The sequence below is a fragment of the Aethalodelphis obliquidens genome, unplaced genomic scaffold (assembly GCF_003676395.1).
Source record: "Aethalodelphis obliquidens isolate GAN/ISIS:26980383/991018 unplaced genomic scaffold, ASM367639v1 scaffold35, whole genome shotgun sequence".
Taxonomy (NCBI): domain Eukaryota; kingdom Metazoa; phylum Chordata; class Mammalia; order Artiodactyla; family Delphinidae; genus Aethalodelphis; species Aethalodelphis obliquidens.
Window position 1 is genome coordinate 7669442 of NW_020837979.1, and position 16082 is coordinate 7685523.

Sequence of the window (16082 nt, forward strand, 5' to 3'; positions counted from 1 at the left end):
CCCCCTCCCCCCACTCCCTCCCTCTCTCTCTCTCCCTCCCTCTCTCTCCCCCCTCCCCCTTCCTCCCTCTCTCCCTCTCCCTCTCTGTGTCACACACACTACTTTCTTCTCTGTCTTTAGGACTTCTTGAGTGTGAAAGTTTTAAAAACCCTGAAGAAACCCTGTTACTACTTTCACCTTTACTCTTTCCCTTTCTTACACATGAGGAGGTGAAGATAACAGTTTCTAGCTTTTTATATAAACATTTTAAAGAAAAGTATCCCATGGAAACCAGTGTTTTCAAAAATTCAAGGGCACCCTTAAAGTGCCCCAAAATTATTTTACATATTTTTTCATTCTATCCTTTTTTTCTTAAGTACCAACACTCAAAATGAATTATTTCTTATATTATTGTTTTCTGCTTTTCCTTAACTTTTTCAAAAAGAACTATTTCCAGAAGGACAGTTATTTTGTACTTTGTGAGAAAATGTTTCAGGTATTTATATTGTTTTATGTGTCATAGGAAGGAAAATCCCCTCGGCAGTGTCTGAAGGAAGGAAACTGCAAAGCTTTGAAATACTCATTTTTTGAGTGTAAAAGATCAGTGGTAAGTAGCTAACGATTTTTAAAAGCTTATGATAGAAATTAGCTCTGTGGAGTTAAGTATGTGAGTGACTTAGTAATTATAAATAGGTTGCAGTGATATCACTTGGAAAAAAGGATGTATTTTTTCTTCCCCAGTGAATTAACGTGAGGTGGCATTCATGCACACCCACAGCTGATTGTTCCGTTATTGCTGTTATGCTAACCACAGCAGCTAAACTTCATGGAGTTTTGAAAGAGAGAGAGTTCAGTCTTGGCAGGTGTAGATGGGGCACAGTTGATGCTGGTCACTGTGTATGTGGGTCATTTGGCAGCTACACACAGACCCATAATGTGGGGTCTGTGGTGCGTGCACTGTGCCTTACATGTTGGTGTGATTAGGAGAAGGTGTTGGTGTCTGTGTTTGAATTTGTAGAGTGAGGGATTGTGGAAAGACAGCCTAAGAGGACATTACAAATCTCATGGTTTCTACTCTAGTGTTCTTTGATTCCAAAGATCTACAAAGATCTTTGGAATAGAAACCAGGAGCCTTCTCTTTGTGAAAAGAAAATACGAAATCAGAAAAATGGACATCCCTCTAAAGACAGCAGCAACTTGGACTTGAACCTGCTTTTGTTTGTTGAGGGACAGCACTCAGATCCCTTCCCTTTTGTTGATAGGAGAAGCAGAGAGTACAGGATATTATGATCTGGGAGGCCAGACAAGAACTTGAGCATGTTTGCTAACTAACCAGAGGTGTAAAGTTAGATTAAATTTAGCCATGCTCTCTTTCTTTTCTCAAGTGACACAGTTCTTTGCCATATCTTCCCCTCATTTAATGTAAGAAAAGAGGATTTTCTTGCCTTCTCTCACATAGTTTTGTTACCCATGTAAGATGCAAGCCTTTAGATCTTTCAAGAATGTCAGATCATGTTTAAATAATTGAGAAGTTATAAAGAACAGTTACTGTAAGAGGTGATGAGTTGTCCTTTTTAATCGTAATGATTGAATTTGTAATAAACTCCCTGTAATTCGTGGTCTGAACATCAGTCTTTGATCTCCAAAGAACTTTAAGAAATCAGAACATGTAAAAATTTCCCACAATTTATCTACCTTCTGCAGAAATTTGTAACCATCTTGAATAAAAAGTAAACGTGCTTCTGACCATTTCAAATATCAGTACAAGGCAGAGCTTCACTCATACTTTTGGACTCCAGAAAGAGCAGTATAGGGAACTTTTTAGCAGACTTAGAGATTCTTGCAGCCTTTAAGACTGTGACTCACTGTTAGTCCTCCAGCATAGTGGAGTTGCCTCACACTTAACTGATGTAACTTATGCACTCTTGGCAAAAACCTGAAACAAAATAATTTAAATTGTGCTGGTAATTTTGCTTGATATTTCAAACAGTGAGTGTATGACCCAGAGTGAAGGTGAGATGGTGAGTTTGAATGGGCTGTTCCCTCTTAATATAAGCTTCTCATCATCCTGATCATGATTCCCATGTTTGAAGATTATTTATTTTTTGAAAATGTGGCTCTTAGCTACTTTATCTAGTGCTCAGATGAAGAAATAGCAGTCTGTCTCACACTGGCTGTGTTGTCCTCATTAATAGGGTTTAACTCTAAAATAATTCCTTCCTATGGAATTTCTAGGGAGTGGTATTGACTGTCTATGCAATTTTGCCTTCTCTACTGACTAGGACCCTTCACACTACCACACCACCCTTAAGAAGTGGCTGCACTGTGAGGCTTAAGTGAAAGAACATAGAATTGACCTATGAGTAGTAATTTAAGGACTTTTAATACTAAAGTGTCAGTAACATTGTTCAAGGCTCTTTCCTCTTTTCAGTTACTATTTAAAGATTTAAAAAACACTTGAATATTAACCCAAACAAAACCTAATTAGAAAGTCAAGTTTGTTTGAAGAACAACATACATTGAGTGTACTTCAGAGAAAAAGATAAATGAAATTTGGACTCAAGAAGAAAATCCTTATTGTGACCTTAAATGGAACTTTCGTTTTTAACGCCATCTTTTTTTCCCCCCGCTTGGGAGCTGTGACCATTGCCTTTTTGAGTGTGCTGGAAACTGGTTTACTTCTCTCATATAGTGACACCTGTTACCAAATCTGTGTTTAATTATGGTGTCCAGAATATTATTTAATTGTATATTTATTTTCAGTTGGATGCCAGATCAAGATTCAGGGGAAGAAAAGGATATTGATACTACTATGTTGAAACCAAGATGAAAACAACAAAGGATTTTCTCTGTCATTAAAACAGAGAAGCCAAAATAAGAAACATACTTTTTGTTACATCTGTTTGGTTGGAGCAGTTTCTTCCTCCATGGAACACTGAAGAAAATGGATGAGTATGTATGAAGTAAATGCTTCTCTTGCTCTAAGTTATTTTTAGAAGAAAAATTTAATTGAATAGTTATGAGCTAAGAACATACTAGATGTGTTTTAAGAATTGTTCTGAAGCACAGAGAATGGAAAGATTGTTATTTTCAAACTTGACTTCTCAACCAAATGACACAGTTTGTACATCCTTCGTGAATATTGTGAAGGCCACTAACAGGACTGTTAAAATCAACATGGTGCCTGGTGAGAAAATGTCTATCTTGAAAGTTTAGGATAAAACTTTCTTTTATTCAGTCTGTACTATTTAGTTCTAAAATAAATTGTGTTTGATTCCTTGGAGAAGAAATGCTTCCCTTGCACTGAATCACTGAAGTAACAACCTCAAAACATTAATATCACTCATTAGGCATAGCTGGATCCAAAGCCTGGGATTATGCTGCCAGGGCTCCTTGCCTCCATCCCTTGACTGTTTTTCTCTGTCTCCTGACCTCGTTTTTAGGCTGGCCCTCTCTACATAATGGGAAAGAGGCCATCAAAAGCACACATCCTTAAGGTCTGTGACCCAAAAAGAAGAGAGATAACCTCCTTTTCTAGGGTCCACTAATCAGACCCTACAAAAGGACTCTTCTGTGGAACACCTGCCCCTGAATTAGACCTGTAGTCCCTGTGGAAAAAGGGATGGGACCCCATGATCTTGGCCAGGCCTGGGTCTTATGCACTGTATTTGGTAACTCATGTCAGAATCTCATTGAATGAATGCTGGGCTTTATCCTAAAAGGAAAGGAGGATTCAGAGCCAGTAGGTATTGACTATAGAAGGCAAGACTGAAAACCATGAAATGCTTGTAAAAGTTGAGAATCATGTAATTTTATTCCAATCACATAATACAGTAGAGCCAGATGTGAATCCAAGTTTCCAGTTTTTTTTTTTTTCAGTATTGAAGAATAATGGAAGGAGCCATAGCTTCTTCATAGACCTGCAGGTCACTGGAGTTAAAGCAATCAAGGTATTCTGTAGCTCATTTGCTTTCTTAAAGGTTCACCTAAAGTTGTGAGAATTCCACATCAGCACTGATCCTTGTTGCAGAAATTCACTGAGGTCTGTTGTATATACTATTCACTGGGAAAGGGAAAAGGATAGATTTTTTCAATACCTCTTGTATACCTGCTTAAGTGCTACAACTTTTATTAAAAGTTAAGTTTGATAAGAAACTCAAATTATTTTATAGAACCCTATCTTTTTCTTAGTCACAGCTTTATTGAGAGCTTCATTGGAAGAAATTCAAATACCGTAAAATTCACCCTTAAAGTATACAATTTCAGTGTTTTTTTTTTTTAATAGTCACAGTCATGAAGCCCAGTCATGAAGCCATCACCACTGTCTAATTCCACGGCATTTACATCACCCCAAAGAGAAGCCCCATCTCCACTAGCAGTTACTCCCTCCTCCCCCCCCACCCCCCCCCACCCCCAGCTCTTGGCAACAACTCATACATTTTCTGTGTCTGTAGATTTGCTTATTGTGGACATTTCATAAACATAGAAATATGTAATATGTAGCCTTTTGTGACTGGCTTCTTTCACCATGTTTTCAAGTTTCATCTATATGTAGCATCTATCTGTACTTCATTGCTTTTTATTGCTGAATAATATACCATAGTATAGATATACCACATTTTTTAAATCCATTCATCAGTTGAGGAAATTTTGGGTTATTTGCACTTTGGGGCTATTATGACTAATGATATGAACATTTATTAATGAGTTTTATCCGGACATGTTTCATTTCTTTGGGTTATATACCTAAGAGCGGTATTACTGTGTCGTATAATAACTCCATCTTTAACTGATAAACTGCCAAACTTTTCCACAGTGGCTACATCATTTTACATTCCCACCAGTAATGTATGAGGATTTTAATTTCTCCATATCACCAATAGTTGTTATTTTTCACCTTTTGGGTTTTTTTTATTATAACTTCTTAATTTTATTTTTTAAAATTTTTATTGGAGTATAGTTGATTTACAATGTTGTGTTAGTTTCAGGTGTACAGCAAAGTGAATCAGTTATACATAAACATATACTCACTCTTTTTTAGATTCTTTTCCCATCTATGCCATTACAGAGTATTGAGTAGAGTTTCCTGTGCTATACAGTAGGTCCTTCTTAGTTATCTATTTTATATATAGTAGTGGGTATATGCCTATCCCTATCTCCCAATTTATCCCTGCTCCCTCCCTTACCCCCTAGTAACCATAAGCTTGTTTTCTACATCTGTAACTTTATTTCTGTTTTGTAGGTAACTTCTACATCTGTAACTTTATTTCTGTTTTGTAGGTAAGTTCATTTGTACCCTTTTCTTAGATTCCACATATAAGGCATATCATACAATATTTGTCTTTCTCTGTCTGACCTACTTCACTCAGTATGACGGTCTCTAGGATCATCCATCTTGCTGCAGATGGCATTATTTCGTTCTTTTTTATGGCTGAGTAATATTCCATTGTATATATGTACCACACCTTCTTTATCCATTCCTCTGTTGATGGACACTTAGGTTGCTTCCATGTCCTGGCTATTGTAAATAGTGCTGTAACGAATATTGGGGTGCTTGTATCTTTTTGTTTGTTTATTTATTTATGGCTGTGTTGCTTCTTCGTTGCTGTGCACGGGCTTTCTCTAGTTGTGGTGAGCGGGGGCTACTTTTCGTTGTGGTGTGCGGGCTTCTCACTGCAGTGGCTTCTCTTGTTGCAGAGCAGGGCTCTAGGCATGTGGGTTTCAGTAGTTGTGGCTCTAGAGTGCAGACTCAGTAGCTGTGGTGCACGGGCTTAGTTGTTCCATATCATGTGGGATCTTCCCAGACCGTGGCTCAAACCCGTGTCTGCTGCATTGGCAGGCGGATTCTTAACCATTGGGAGGTCCCCATGTATCTTTTTGAATTATGGTTTTCTCCAGATATATGCCCAGGAGTGGGATTGCTGGATCATATAGTAGCTCTATTTTTAATTTATTAAGGAACCTCCATACTGTTCTCCATAGTGGCTGTACCAATTTACCTTCCAACCAACAGTGGTACCTTCTCCATAGCCTCTCCGGCATTTCTCGTTTGTAGATTTTTTGATGATGGCCATTCTGACTGGTGTCAGGTGATACCTCATTGTAGTTTTGATTTGCATTTCTCTAATAATTAGCGATGTTGAGCATCTTTTCATGTGCTTTTTAGCCATCTGTATGTCTTCTTTGGAGAAATGTCTATTTAGATCTTCTGCCTATTTTTTGATTGAGTTGTTTGTTTTTTTGTTATTGAGCTGCATGAGCTGTTTGTATATTTTGGAGATTAATCCCTTGTCGGTTGCTTTGTTTGCTAATATTTTCTCCCATTTTGAAGACTGTCTTTTTGTTTTGTTGATGGTTTCCTTCGCTGTGCAAAAGCTTTTAAGTTTCATTAGGTTCCATTTGTTTGTTTTTTATTTTCATTACTCGAGGAGGTGGATCAAGAAAGATCTTGCTGTGATTTATGTCAAAGAGTGTTCTGCCTATGTTTTCCTCTAAGAGTTTTATAAGGTCTTTAATCTATTTTGAGTTTGTTTTTGTGTATGGTGTTAGGGAGTGTTTTAATTTCATTCATTTACATGTAGCTGTCCAGTTTTCCCAGCACCACTTATTGAAGAGACTGTTTTTTCTCCATTGTGTATTCTTGCCTCCTTTGTCATAGATTAGGTAACCACAGGTGTGTGGGTTTATCTCTGGGCTTTCTGTCCTGTTCCATTGATCAGTATTTCTGTTTTTGTGCCAATACTGTACTGTTTTGATGACTGTAGTTTTATAGTATACTCTGAAGTCAGGGAGCCTGATTGCTCCAGCTCAGTTTTTCTTTCTCAAGATTGCTTTGGCTACTTGGGGTCTTTTGTGTTTCCATACAAATTGTAAAATTTCTTGTTCTAATTCGGTGAAAAATGCCATTGGTAGTTTGATAGGGATTGCATTGAATCTGTGGATTGCTTTGGGTAGTATAGTCATTTTCACAATATTGATGCTTCCAATCCAAGAACATGGTATATCTCTCCATCTGTTTGTGTCATCTTTGATTTCTTTCATCAGTATCTTATAGTTTTCTGAGTACAGGTCTTTTGCCTCCTTAAGTAGGTTTAGCTCTAGGTTATTTTATTCTTTTTGTTGAGGTGGTAAATGGGATTGTTTTCTTGATTTCTCTTTCTGATATTTTGTTGTTAATATATAGGAATGCAAGAGATTTCTGTGTATTAATTTTGTATCCTGCAACTTTACCAAATTCATTGATGAGCTTTAGTAGTTTTCTGGTAGCATCTTTAGGATTTTCTACATATAGTATCATATCGTCTGCAAATAGTGACAGTTCTACTTCTTCTTTTCCAATTTGGATTCCTTTTTCTTCTCTGAATGCTGTGGCTAGGACTTCCAAAACTATGTTGAATAAAAGTGGCAAGAGTGGACATCCTTGTCTTGTTCCTGATCTTAGAGGAAGTGCTTTCAGTTTTTCACCATTGAGAATGACGTTCGCTCTGGGTTTGTCATATGTGGCCTTTATTATGTTGAGGTAAGTTCCCTCTATGCCCACTTTCTGGAGAGTTTTTATTATAAGTGGGAGTTGAATTTTGTCAAAAGCTTTTTCTGCATCTATTGAGGTGATCATAGGGTTTTTATTCTTCAATTTGTTGATGTGGTTTATCACACTGATGTGCAGATATTGAAAAATCCTTGCATCCCTGGATGAATCCCACTTGATCATGTTGTGTCATCCTTCAAATGTGTTGTTGGATTTGGTTTGCTAGTACTTTGTTGAGGATTTTTGCATCTTTGTTCATCAGTGATATTGGCCTGTAATTTTCTTTTTTTGTGATAGCTTTGTCTGGTTTTGGTATCAGGGTGATGTTGGCCTCGTAGAATGAGCTTGGGAGTGTTTCTTCCTCTGCAATTTTTTGGAAGAGTTTCAGAAGGGTAGGTGTAAACTCTTCTCTAAATGTTTACGAGAATTCACCTGTGAAGCCATAGTCCTGGACTTTTGTTTCTTGGAAGATTTTTAATCACAGTTTCAATTTCAGTACTTGTGATTAGTCTGTTCATATTTTCTGTTTCTTCCAGGTTCAGTCTTGGAAGGTTGTACCTTTCTAAGAATTTGTCTATTTCTTCTAGATTGTCCATTCTATTGGTGTGTAGTTGCTTGTAGTAGTCTCTTACTATCCTTGGTATTTCTGTGGTGTCCACTGTAACTTTTTTCACTTCTAATTTTTATTGATTGGAGTCTTCTCCATTTTTTTCTTGATGAGTCTGCCTAAAGTTTTATCAATTTTGTTTATCTTCTCAAAGAACCAGCTTTTAGTTTCATTGATCTTTGCTATTGTTTTCTTTGTCTCCATTTCATTTATTTCTGCTCTGATCTTTATGATTTCTTTCCTTCTACTAACTCTGGGTTTTGTTTGTTCTTCTTTCTGTAGTTGCTTCAGGTATAAGGTTAGGTTATTTGAGATTTTTCTTGTTTCTTGAAATAAGATTGTATTGCTGTAAACGTCCTTCTTAGAACTGCTTTAGCTGCATCCCATAGGTTTTGGATCATCATGTTTACATTGTTGTTTGTAGGTAGTTTTTGATTTCTTCAGTGTTCCATTGGTTATATAGTAACATATTGGTTAGCCTCCATGTGTTTGTGTTTTTTTTAGTTTTTTTTTTTTCCTGTAGCTGATTTCTAATCTCATAGCAATGTGATTAGAAAAGATGCTTGATATGATTTCAATTTTTTAAAATTTACCAAGGCTTGATTTGTGACTCAACATGTGATCTATCCAGGAGAATGTTTCCTGTGCACTTGAGAAGAAAGTGTATTCTGCTGCTTTTGGATGGAATGTCCTATAAATATTAATTAAGTCTATCTGGTCTAATGTGTCATTTCAGGCTTATGTTTCCTTATTAATTTTCTGTCTGGATGATCTGTCCATTGGTGTGAGTGGGGTGTTAAAGTCCCCCACTGTTACTTGTTACTGTCAATTTCCCCTTTTATGTCTGTTAGCATTTACCTTATATATTCATGTGCTCCTGTGTTGGGTGCAAAACAAGACTCATATGTATGCTGTCTACAGGTGACCCACCTCAGACCTAGGGACACATACAGACTGAAAGTGAGGATATGGAAAAATATATTCCATGGAAATGGAAATCAGAAGAAAGCTGGAGTAGCAATACTCATATCAGACAAAGTAGACTTTAAAATAAAGACTGTTACAAGAAACAAGGAAGAACACTACATAATGATCAAGGGATCAGTCCAAGAAAAAGATATAACAATTGTAAATAAATATGCACCCAACATAGGAGCATCTCAATATATTTTTCATCTTTTTGATTGCAGTCATTCTATTTGGTATGAAGTGTTATTGAATTGGGATTTTGATTGGCATTTCCCTAATGGCTAATGATATTGAGCATGTTTTCATGTGCTTATTGGCCATTTGTATATGTGTGTAAAAGTGTCTATTCAGATCCTTTGTCCATTTTTCATTTGAGTTGTCTTTTTATTGTGATTTTTTGTTTTTTATTTTTGTATATTAGGTATACAAGTTCCTTTTAAAGACAAATGATTGGCCTTTGACATGTTTTCTCCCAGTTTGTAGTTTATCTTCACTTTCTTGATGCTGTCTTTTGGAGCAGTTGTTAATTTTGATGAATTCCAATTTTTCCTTTTGGTGTATCTAAAGGAAACCACTGCCTCTTCCAAGCTTATGGAAATTTATTCCTGTTTTCACCTGAGAGTTTAGTTTTAGCTGACATGTAGGTCTATAATCCAGTTACAACATAATTTCTGATACCTTTATTAGTGCCTATATTTTTAAGTTTTAGTTGTGATAAAATGTACATAATGAAAAATTTAACATCTTAACCATTTTTAAGTATATAGTTCAATAGTGTTATGTAATTCAGCTTGTTATGCAACCAGTCACCAGAACTCTTCTCATCTTGCAAAACTGAAACTCTCTACCAATTAAACAACTCCCCATTACCCTGTCCTTCCTCCCACCCGCTGGTAACCACCAATTCTACTGATGTTGAGCAGCATTTTATCATTTCAGGTCTTTGTTAACTATTTATAGATCTTCTTTGGAGAAATATCTATTCAAGTTCTTTGCCCATTTTTAAAAAGTGTTGTTTGCTCTTTTGTTAAGTTCTAGATGTTCTTTGTATATTATGATATTAACTCCTTACCACATATGTGATCTGGATATGTTTTCTCCCATTTCTTTTCACTCTGTTGATTGTGTTCTTTTGATGCATAGTTTGCAATTTTGATATAGTCCAGTTTATCTGTTTTTACTTTTGTCGCCTGTGCTTTTGGTGTTGTAGCCAAGAAATCATTGCCCTGTCCAAGAAAGCTCTTCCCCTAAGTTTTCTCCTAGGATCTGTATTGTTTTACTTCTTATGTTTAGGTCTTTGTTCCAATTTGAGTTGATATAAGGTAAGGGTCCAATTTCAGTCTTTTGCATGTGGATATCCAGTTTTCCCAATCCTGCTGAGAAGATCGTCCTTTCCTCATTGAATGGTCTTCTGCGTTGTTTAAAATTATTTGCCCATCTATACCAGGGTTTATTTCTGGCCTTTTTATTCCACTGCACTATGTGTCTGTCTTTAAGCCAGTGCCCCACTGTTTTGTTTTTGTTTGTTTGTTTGTTTTTTGCAGTACACGGGCCTCTAACTGTTGTGGCTTTCTCCCGTTGCGGAGCACAGGCTCCAGATGCGCAGGCTCAGCGGCCATGGCTCACAGGCCCAGCTGCTCTGCGGTATGTGGGATCTTCCCGGACCGGGGTATGAACCCGTGTCCACTACATCGGCAGGCGGACTCTCAACCACTGTGCCACCAGGGAAGCCCTGCCACACTGTTTTAATTACTGTCGTTTTCTATTAAATTTTGAAATCAGGAAGTACTAGACCTCCAACTTTGTTCTTTTTCAAGATTGTTTTGGCTATTCAGAGTCCCTTGAGATTCCATATGAATTTTAGAATGGATTTTTCTATTTCTGCAAAAAACACCAATGGGATTTTGACAGGGAGTATGTTGAATCTGTACACTTTGGATAGTATTGGCATCTTAACAATATAAATTCTTCCAATCCATTCATAGGGGATTTCGTTCCATTTATTGGTGTCTTCTTTAATTTTTTTCAGCAACTTTTTGTAGTTTTCAGTATGTTAGACTTTTGTGTCTGTGGTTAGGTTTATTCCTAATTATCTTATTCTTTTTGACTCTGTTGTAAGTGGAAATGCTTTTTAAATTTTCTTTTCAGAATTTTCATTGAATGATGGATTAACATGTAATTTTTATTGTTAAATATAACAGGAAGGTACATAGGGTATTGTTTTTTTCATTGAGGCATAGTTGATTTACAATGTTAGTTTCAAGTGTACAACACAGTGATTCAAAAGTTTTTTAGATTATAATCCATTTAAAGTTATAAAATATTGGCTATATTTTCTGTGCTGTACAATATATTTTTGTAGTTTGTTTTATACATAGTAGTTTGTACTTCTTAATCCTGTACCCATGTCTTGCCCCTCCCCCCTTCCCTCTAGTAACCTGTAGTAACCACTAATTTGTTCTCTGTTATATCTGTGAGTCTGGTTGTTTTGTTATATTCGTTTTATTTTTTAGATTACAGATATAAGTGATAAATAGTTTTTGTCTTTGTCTTATTTCACTAAGCATGATGCCCTCCAGGTCTGTCTACATTGTTGCAAATGGCAAAGTTTCATTCTTTTTTATGGCTGAGTAGTAGTCTAGTGTGTGTGTGTGTGTGTGTGTGTGTGTGTGTGTGTGTGTGTGTGTGTGCGCGCATATATATATATACACACCACATCTTTATCCACATATCTGTTGAGGTTGCTTCCATATGTTGGCTATTGTAAATAATGCTGCTGTGAACATTGGGGCATATTAATCTTTTCAAATTAGTGTTTTCATTTTCTTTGGCTATATACCCAGGAGCAGAATTACTGGCTCATACAGTAGTTCTAGTTTTAGTTTTTTGAGGAATATCCATACTGTTTCCATAGTGACTGCACCAATTTACATTCCCACCAACAGAGTACACAGGCTCCCTTTTTTCCACATCCTCACCAACATTTGTTATTGGTGTTCTTTTTGATGATAGCCATTTTGACAGGTGTGAGGTGATATCTTGTTGTGGTTTTGATTGGCATTTCTCTGATGATTAGTGATATTAGTGATTTTCATATGCCTGTTGGCCATCTGTATGTTGTCTTTGGAAAAATATCTTTTCAGGTTTTCTGCCCATTTTAAAATCAGGGTTTTTTTTTTTATATTGAACTGTATGAGCTCTTTATATATTTTGGATATCAACCCCTGATTGGTCATATCATTTTCAAATATTTTCTCTCAATAGGCTGTCTTTTCATTCTGTCAGTGGTTTCCTTTGCTCTACAAAAGCTTTTAAGTTTAATTAGATCCCATTTATTTTTGCTTTTGTTTTCTTTGCCTTAGGAGACAGATCTAAAAAATTGCTACAATTTATCAGTGTTCTATGTTTTCTTCTAGGATTTTTTTTATGGTTTCCAGTCTTACACTTAGGTTTTTAATCCATTTTAAGTTTATTTTTTGTATGTGGTGAGAGAAAATGTTCTGATTTCATTCTTTTACATGTCGCTGTCCAGTTTTCCTAGCACCGCTTATTGAAGAGACTGTCTTTTCCCCATTTGTATATCTTGCCTCCTCTGTCATAGGTTAATTGACCATAAGTGTGTGGGTTTATTTCTGGGCTGTCTATTCTGTTCCACTGTGCTGTGTGTCTGTTTTTGTGCCAGTACCATACTGGTTTGATGACTATAGCTTTGTAGTATAGTCCAAAGTCATGGAGTATGGTAACTCCAGCTCTGTTCTTCTTTTTAAAGATTGCTTTGGCTATTTGGGGTCTTTGTGTTTCCATACAAAGTTTAGAATTATTTGTTGTGGTTCTTTGAAAAATGCCATTGGTATTTTGATAAGGATTGCACTGAATCTATAGCTTGCCTTTGGTAGTATGGTCATTTTAACAATACTGATTCTTCCAGTCCATGAACATGGTACAATGTATCGTTCCATCTGTCATCTTCAATTTTTTCATCACTGTCTCACAGTTTTCCGAGTAAAGGTCTTTGATCTCCTTAGTTAGATTTATTGTTAGGTATTTTATTCTTTTTGATGCAGTGGTAAATGGGGTTGTTTTCCCAATTTCTCATTCTGAAAGTTCATTGTTAGTGTATAGAAATGCAACATATTCCTGTATATTAATTTTGTATCCTGCAACTTTACTGAATTCATTGATGATCTCTAGTAGATTTTTGGTGGCGTCTTTAGGATTTTCTTCGTATAGTATCATGTCATCTGCAAGCAGGGACAGTTTTATTTCTTCCTTTCCAATTTAATCTCCTTTTATTTCTGTTTCTTGTCTGATTTCTGTGGCTAAGACTTCCAACACTATTTTGAATAAAAGTGGCAAGTGGGCATTCTTGTCTTGTTTCTGATCTTAAAGGAAATGTTTTTAGCTTTTCACTGTTGAGTGTGATGTTAGCTGTGGGCTTATATATGGCCTTTATTATGTTGAGGTATGTTCCCTCTATAGCCACTTTCTGGAGAGTTATAAATGGTTGTTGAATTTTGTTAAAAGCTTTTTTGCATGTATTGAGATGATCATATGATTTTTTTGTTGTTTTGTTTTTTGATTATATGATTTTTATTCTTCAGTTTGTTAATGTGGTATATATATCACATTGGTTGATTTGCAGATAATGAACCATCCTTGCCTCCCGGAGATTAACTCCAGTTGATCATGTTGTATGATCTTTTTAATGTATTGTTGAATTCAGTTTGCTAATATTTTGTTGAGGATTTTTATATCTTTGTTCATCAGTGATATTGGCCTCTAGTTTTCTTTTTTTGTGACATCTTTGTCTGCTTATGGTATCAGGGTGATGCTGGCCTCCTAAAATGAGTTTGGAAACACTCCTTCCTTTACAATATTTTGGAATAGTTTGAGAAGGATAAGTGTTAACTCTTCTCTAAATGTTTGGTAGAATTTACCTGTGAAGCCATCTGCTCCTGGGCTTTTGTTTGTTGGGAATTTTTTATTTTTATTTTTAAGCTGTTGCTATAAACTTCTTAGAACTCCTTTTGCTGGGTCCCATAGATTTTGGATCATTGTGTTTTTCTTTTCATTTGTCTTCAGGTATCTTTTGATTTCCTCTTTGATTTCTTCAGTGATCCATTGGTTGTTTAGTTGCATATTGTTTAGCCTCCACGTTTGTGTTTCTTGTAGTTGATTTCTAGTCTGATAGCATTGTGGTCAAAAAAGATGTTTGATGATTTCAATTTTCTTAAATATGCTGAGGCTTTATTGCCTAGCATGTGATCTATCCTGAAAAATGTTCCATGTGTGCTTGAAAAGAATGCATTCTCCTTTCTCTTGGATGGAATGTTCTATATATATTAAGTCCATCTGGTCTAATTTGTCATTTAAGGCCACAGTGTTTTCTTATTGATTTTCTTTCTGGATGACCTGTCCATTGATGTAGGTGGGGTGTTAAAAGTCCCCTGCTGCTACTGTGTTACTGGTGGTTTGTACCTTTTTATCTGTTAGTATATGCTTTATGTATTTAGGTACTCCTGTGTGGGGTGCATATATATTTACAATTGTTATATCTTGATGGCTTGGTCATTATATAATGTCCTTCTTTGTCTCTTTATATAGTCTTTGTTTTAAAGGTGGGTTTTTGTTTTAAAGGTGGTTTTTTTTTGTTTTTGGTCTAATATTGCTACCCCAACTTTGTTGTGATTTCCATTTGCAGGGAGTACCTTTTTCTATCCCCTTTCTGTCTGTGTGTCTTTAGATCGAAGTAAGTCTGGTAGGCCTCATATATATGGGTCTTGTTTTTCTATCCATTCAGCTACGCTGTGTCTTTTGATTGGAGCATTTAGCTCATTTACATTTAAAGTAATTATTGATAGATATGTACTTATTGCTGTTTTGTTAATTGGGGGTTGTTTTTGTAGTTCTTTTTTGTTCCTTTCTTCTTTTGTTCTCTTCCCTTGTGATCTGATGACTATCTTCAGTTATGTTTGGAGTCCCTTCTCTTTTTTGCGTGTGCATCTATTATTGACTTTTGGCTTGTAGTTACCATGAGGTTTATGTATAGCTCTCTATATATACAAACACACATGTATATATAATGATTATTTTAAGTTGCTAATCTCTTAACATGAAATGCATTTTAACAACCCTGCGTTTTTGCTCCCCTCCCTCAACACTTACTGGTTTTCATGTCATATTTTACAGCTTTGTGTATCTATTAACTACTTAAAGAAGATGTCGATGACTTTTTTTCTTTTAACCTTCTACTAGCTTTGTACATGGTTAATTTACTACCTTCACTGTATATTTATCTTTAGCAATGAGCTTTTTCCTTTCCTGATTCTCATGTTTCTAGTAATGGCCTTTTCTGCTTAGAGAAGTTCCTTTAATATTTCTTGTAAAGCTGGTTTTTTGGAGCTAACTCTTTTAGCTCTTGTCTGTAAAACTTTTGATCTCTCCATCAATCAGAATGAAAGCTTTGCTGGGTAGATTATTGGTTGTAGGTTTTTCCCTTTTATCACTTTAAATATATTGTGCCACTGCCTTTTGGCCTACAGAATTTTTGTGCCTGCCCACTGGTGTGTGAGGTTGGTCCCAATATAGTGTTTTTATAATGTTGCCAGTTAACTATAAAGTAGATCACCATGTAACTATCATCCAGATCAACAGAATATTGTCTGAACCCTCTGTAATGCTTAACATTCCTCAGAGACCTGCCTGCTCACCCCCAAGAGAAAACCACTGTCCTGGTGTTTGCCACACTATACTATTAACTTTGCCTTCTCCCTTGAGCCTGTTGAATTTGGCTCCTTATAATGTGTTTAGAATAACTGATTATATACAGAGAAAAGCAATAGTTTAGTGCTGAAATAAGATTTCAACTGAACATCAAAAGAAAAATCTTTTCATTCGGTGAGCTTTTTTGAATAGCTCCTGTGTGGCAGGCATTGCACTTGCTGGGCAAAGTAAAAGGTAAGTAACATGATGAATGAGAGATGCATAATACAATACGCA

The 16082-nt window shown here is 36.0% G+C and overlaps 2 protein-coding genes across 3 annotated transcripts in view; one reads left to right on the forward strand and one right to left on the reverse strand.

Moving 5' to 3' along the window:
- Positions 1-3273, forward strand: part of COA5 (cytochrome c oxidase assembly factor 5) — a 9082-nt gene extending 5809 nt beyond the window's left edge. Inside the window, exons 2-3 of the mRNA XM_027128895.1 lie at positions 503-586; positions 2743-3273. Of these exons, the coding sequence (XP_026984696.1) occupies positions 503-586; positions 2743-2784 (126 nt within the window). The 3' untranslated portion in view covers positions 2785-3273. The remainder of the gene's footprint in view (positions 1-502; positions 587-2742) is intronic.
- A 498-nt stretch (positions 3274-3771) lies between these two features.
- The window catches only part of INPP4A (inositol polyphosphate-4-phosphatase type I A), a 148597-nt gene continuing 136286 nt past the window's right edge, over positions 3772-16082 (reverse strand). For both annotated transcript variants that reach the window (XR_003437653.1, XR_003437651.1), the window contains one exon: positions 3772-4042. The gene's annotated coding sequence lies outside the window, so the exon portion shown is untranslated. The remainder of the gene's footprint in view (positions 4043-16082) is intronic.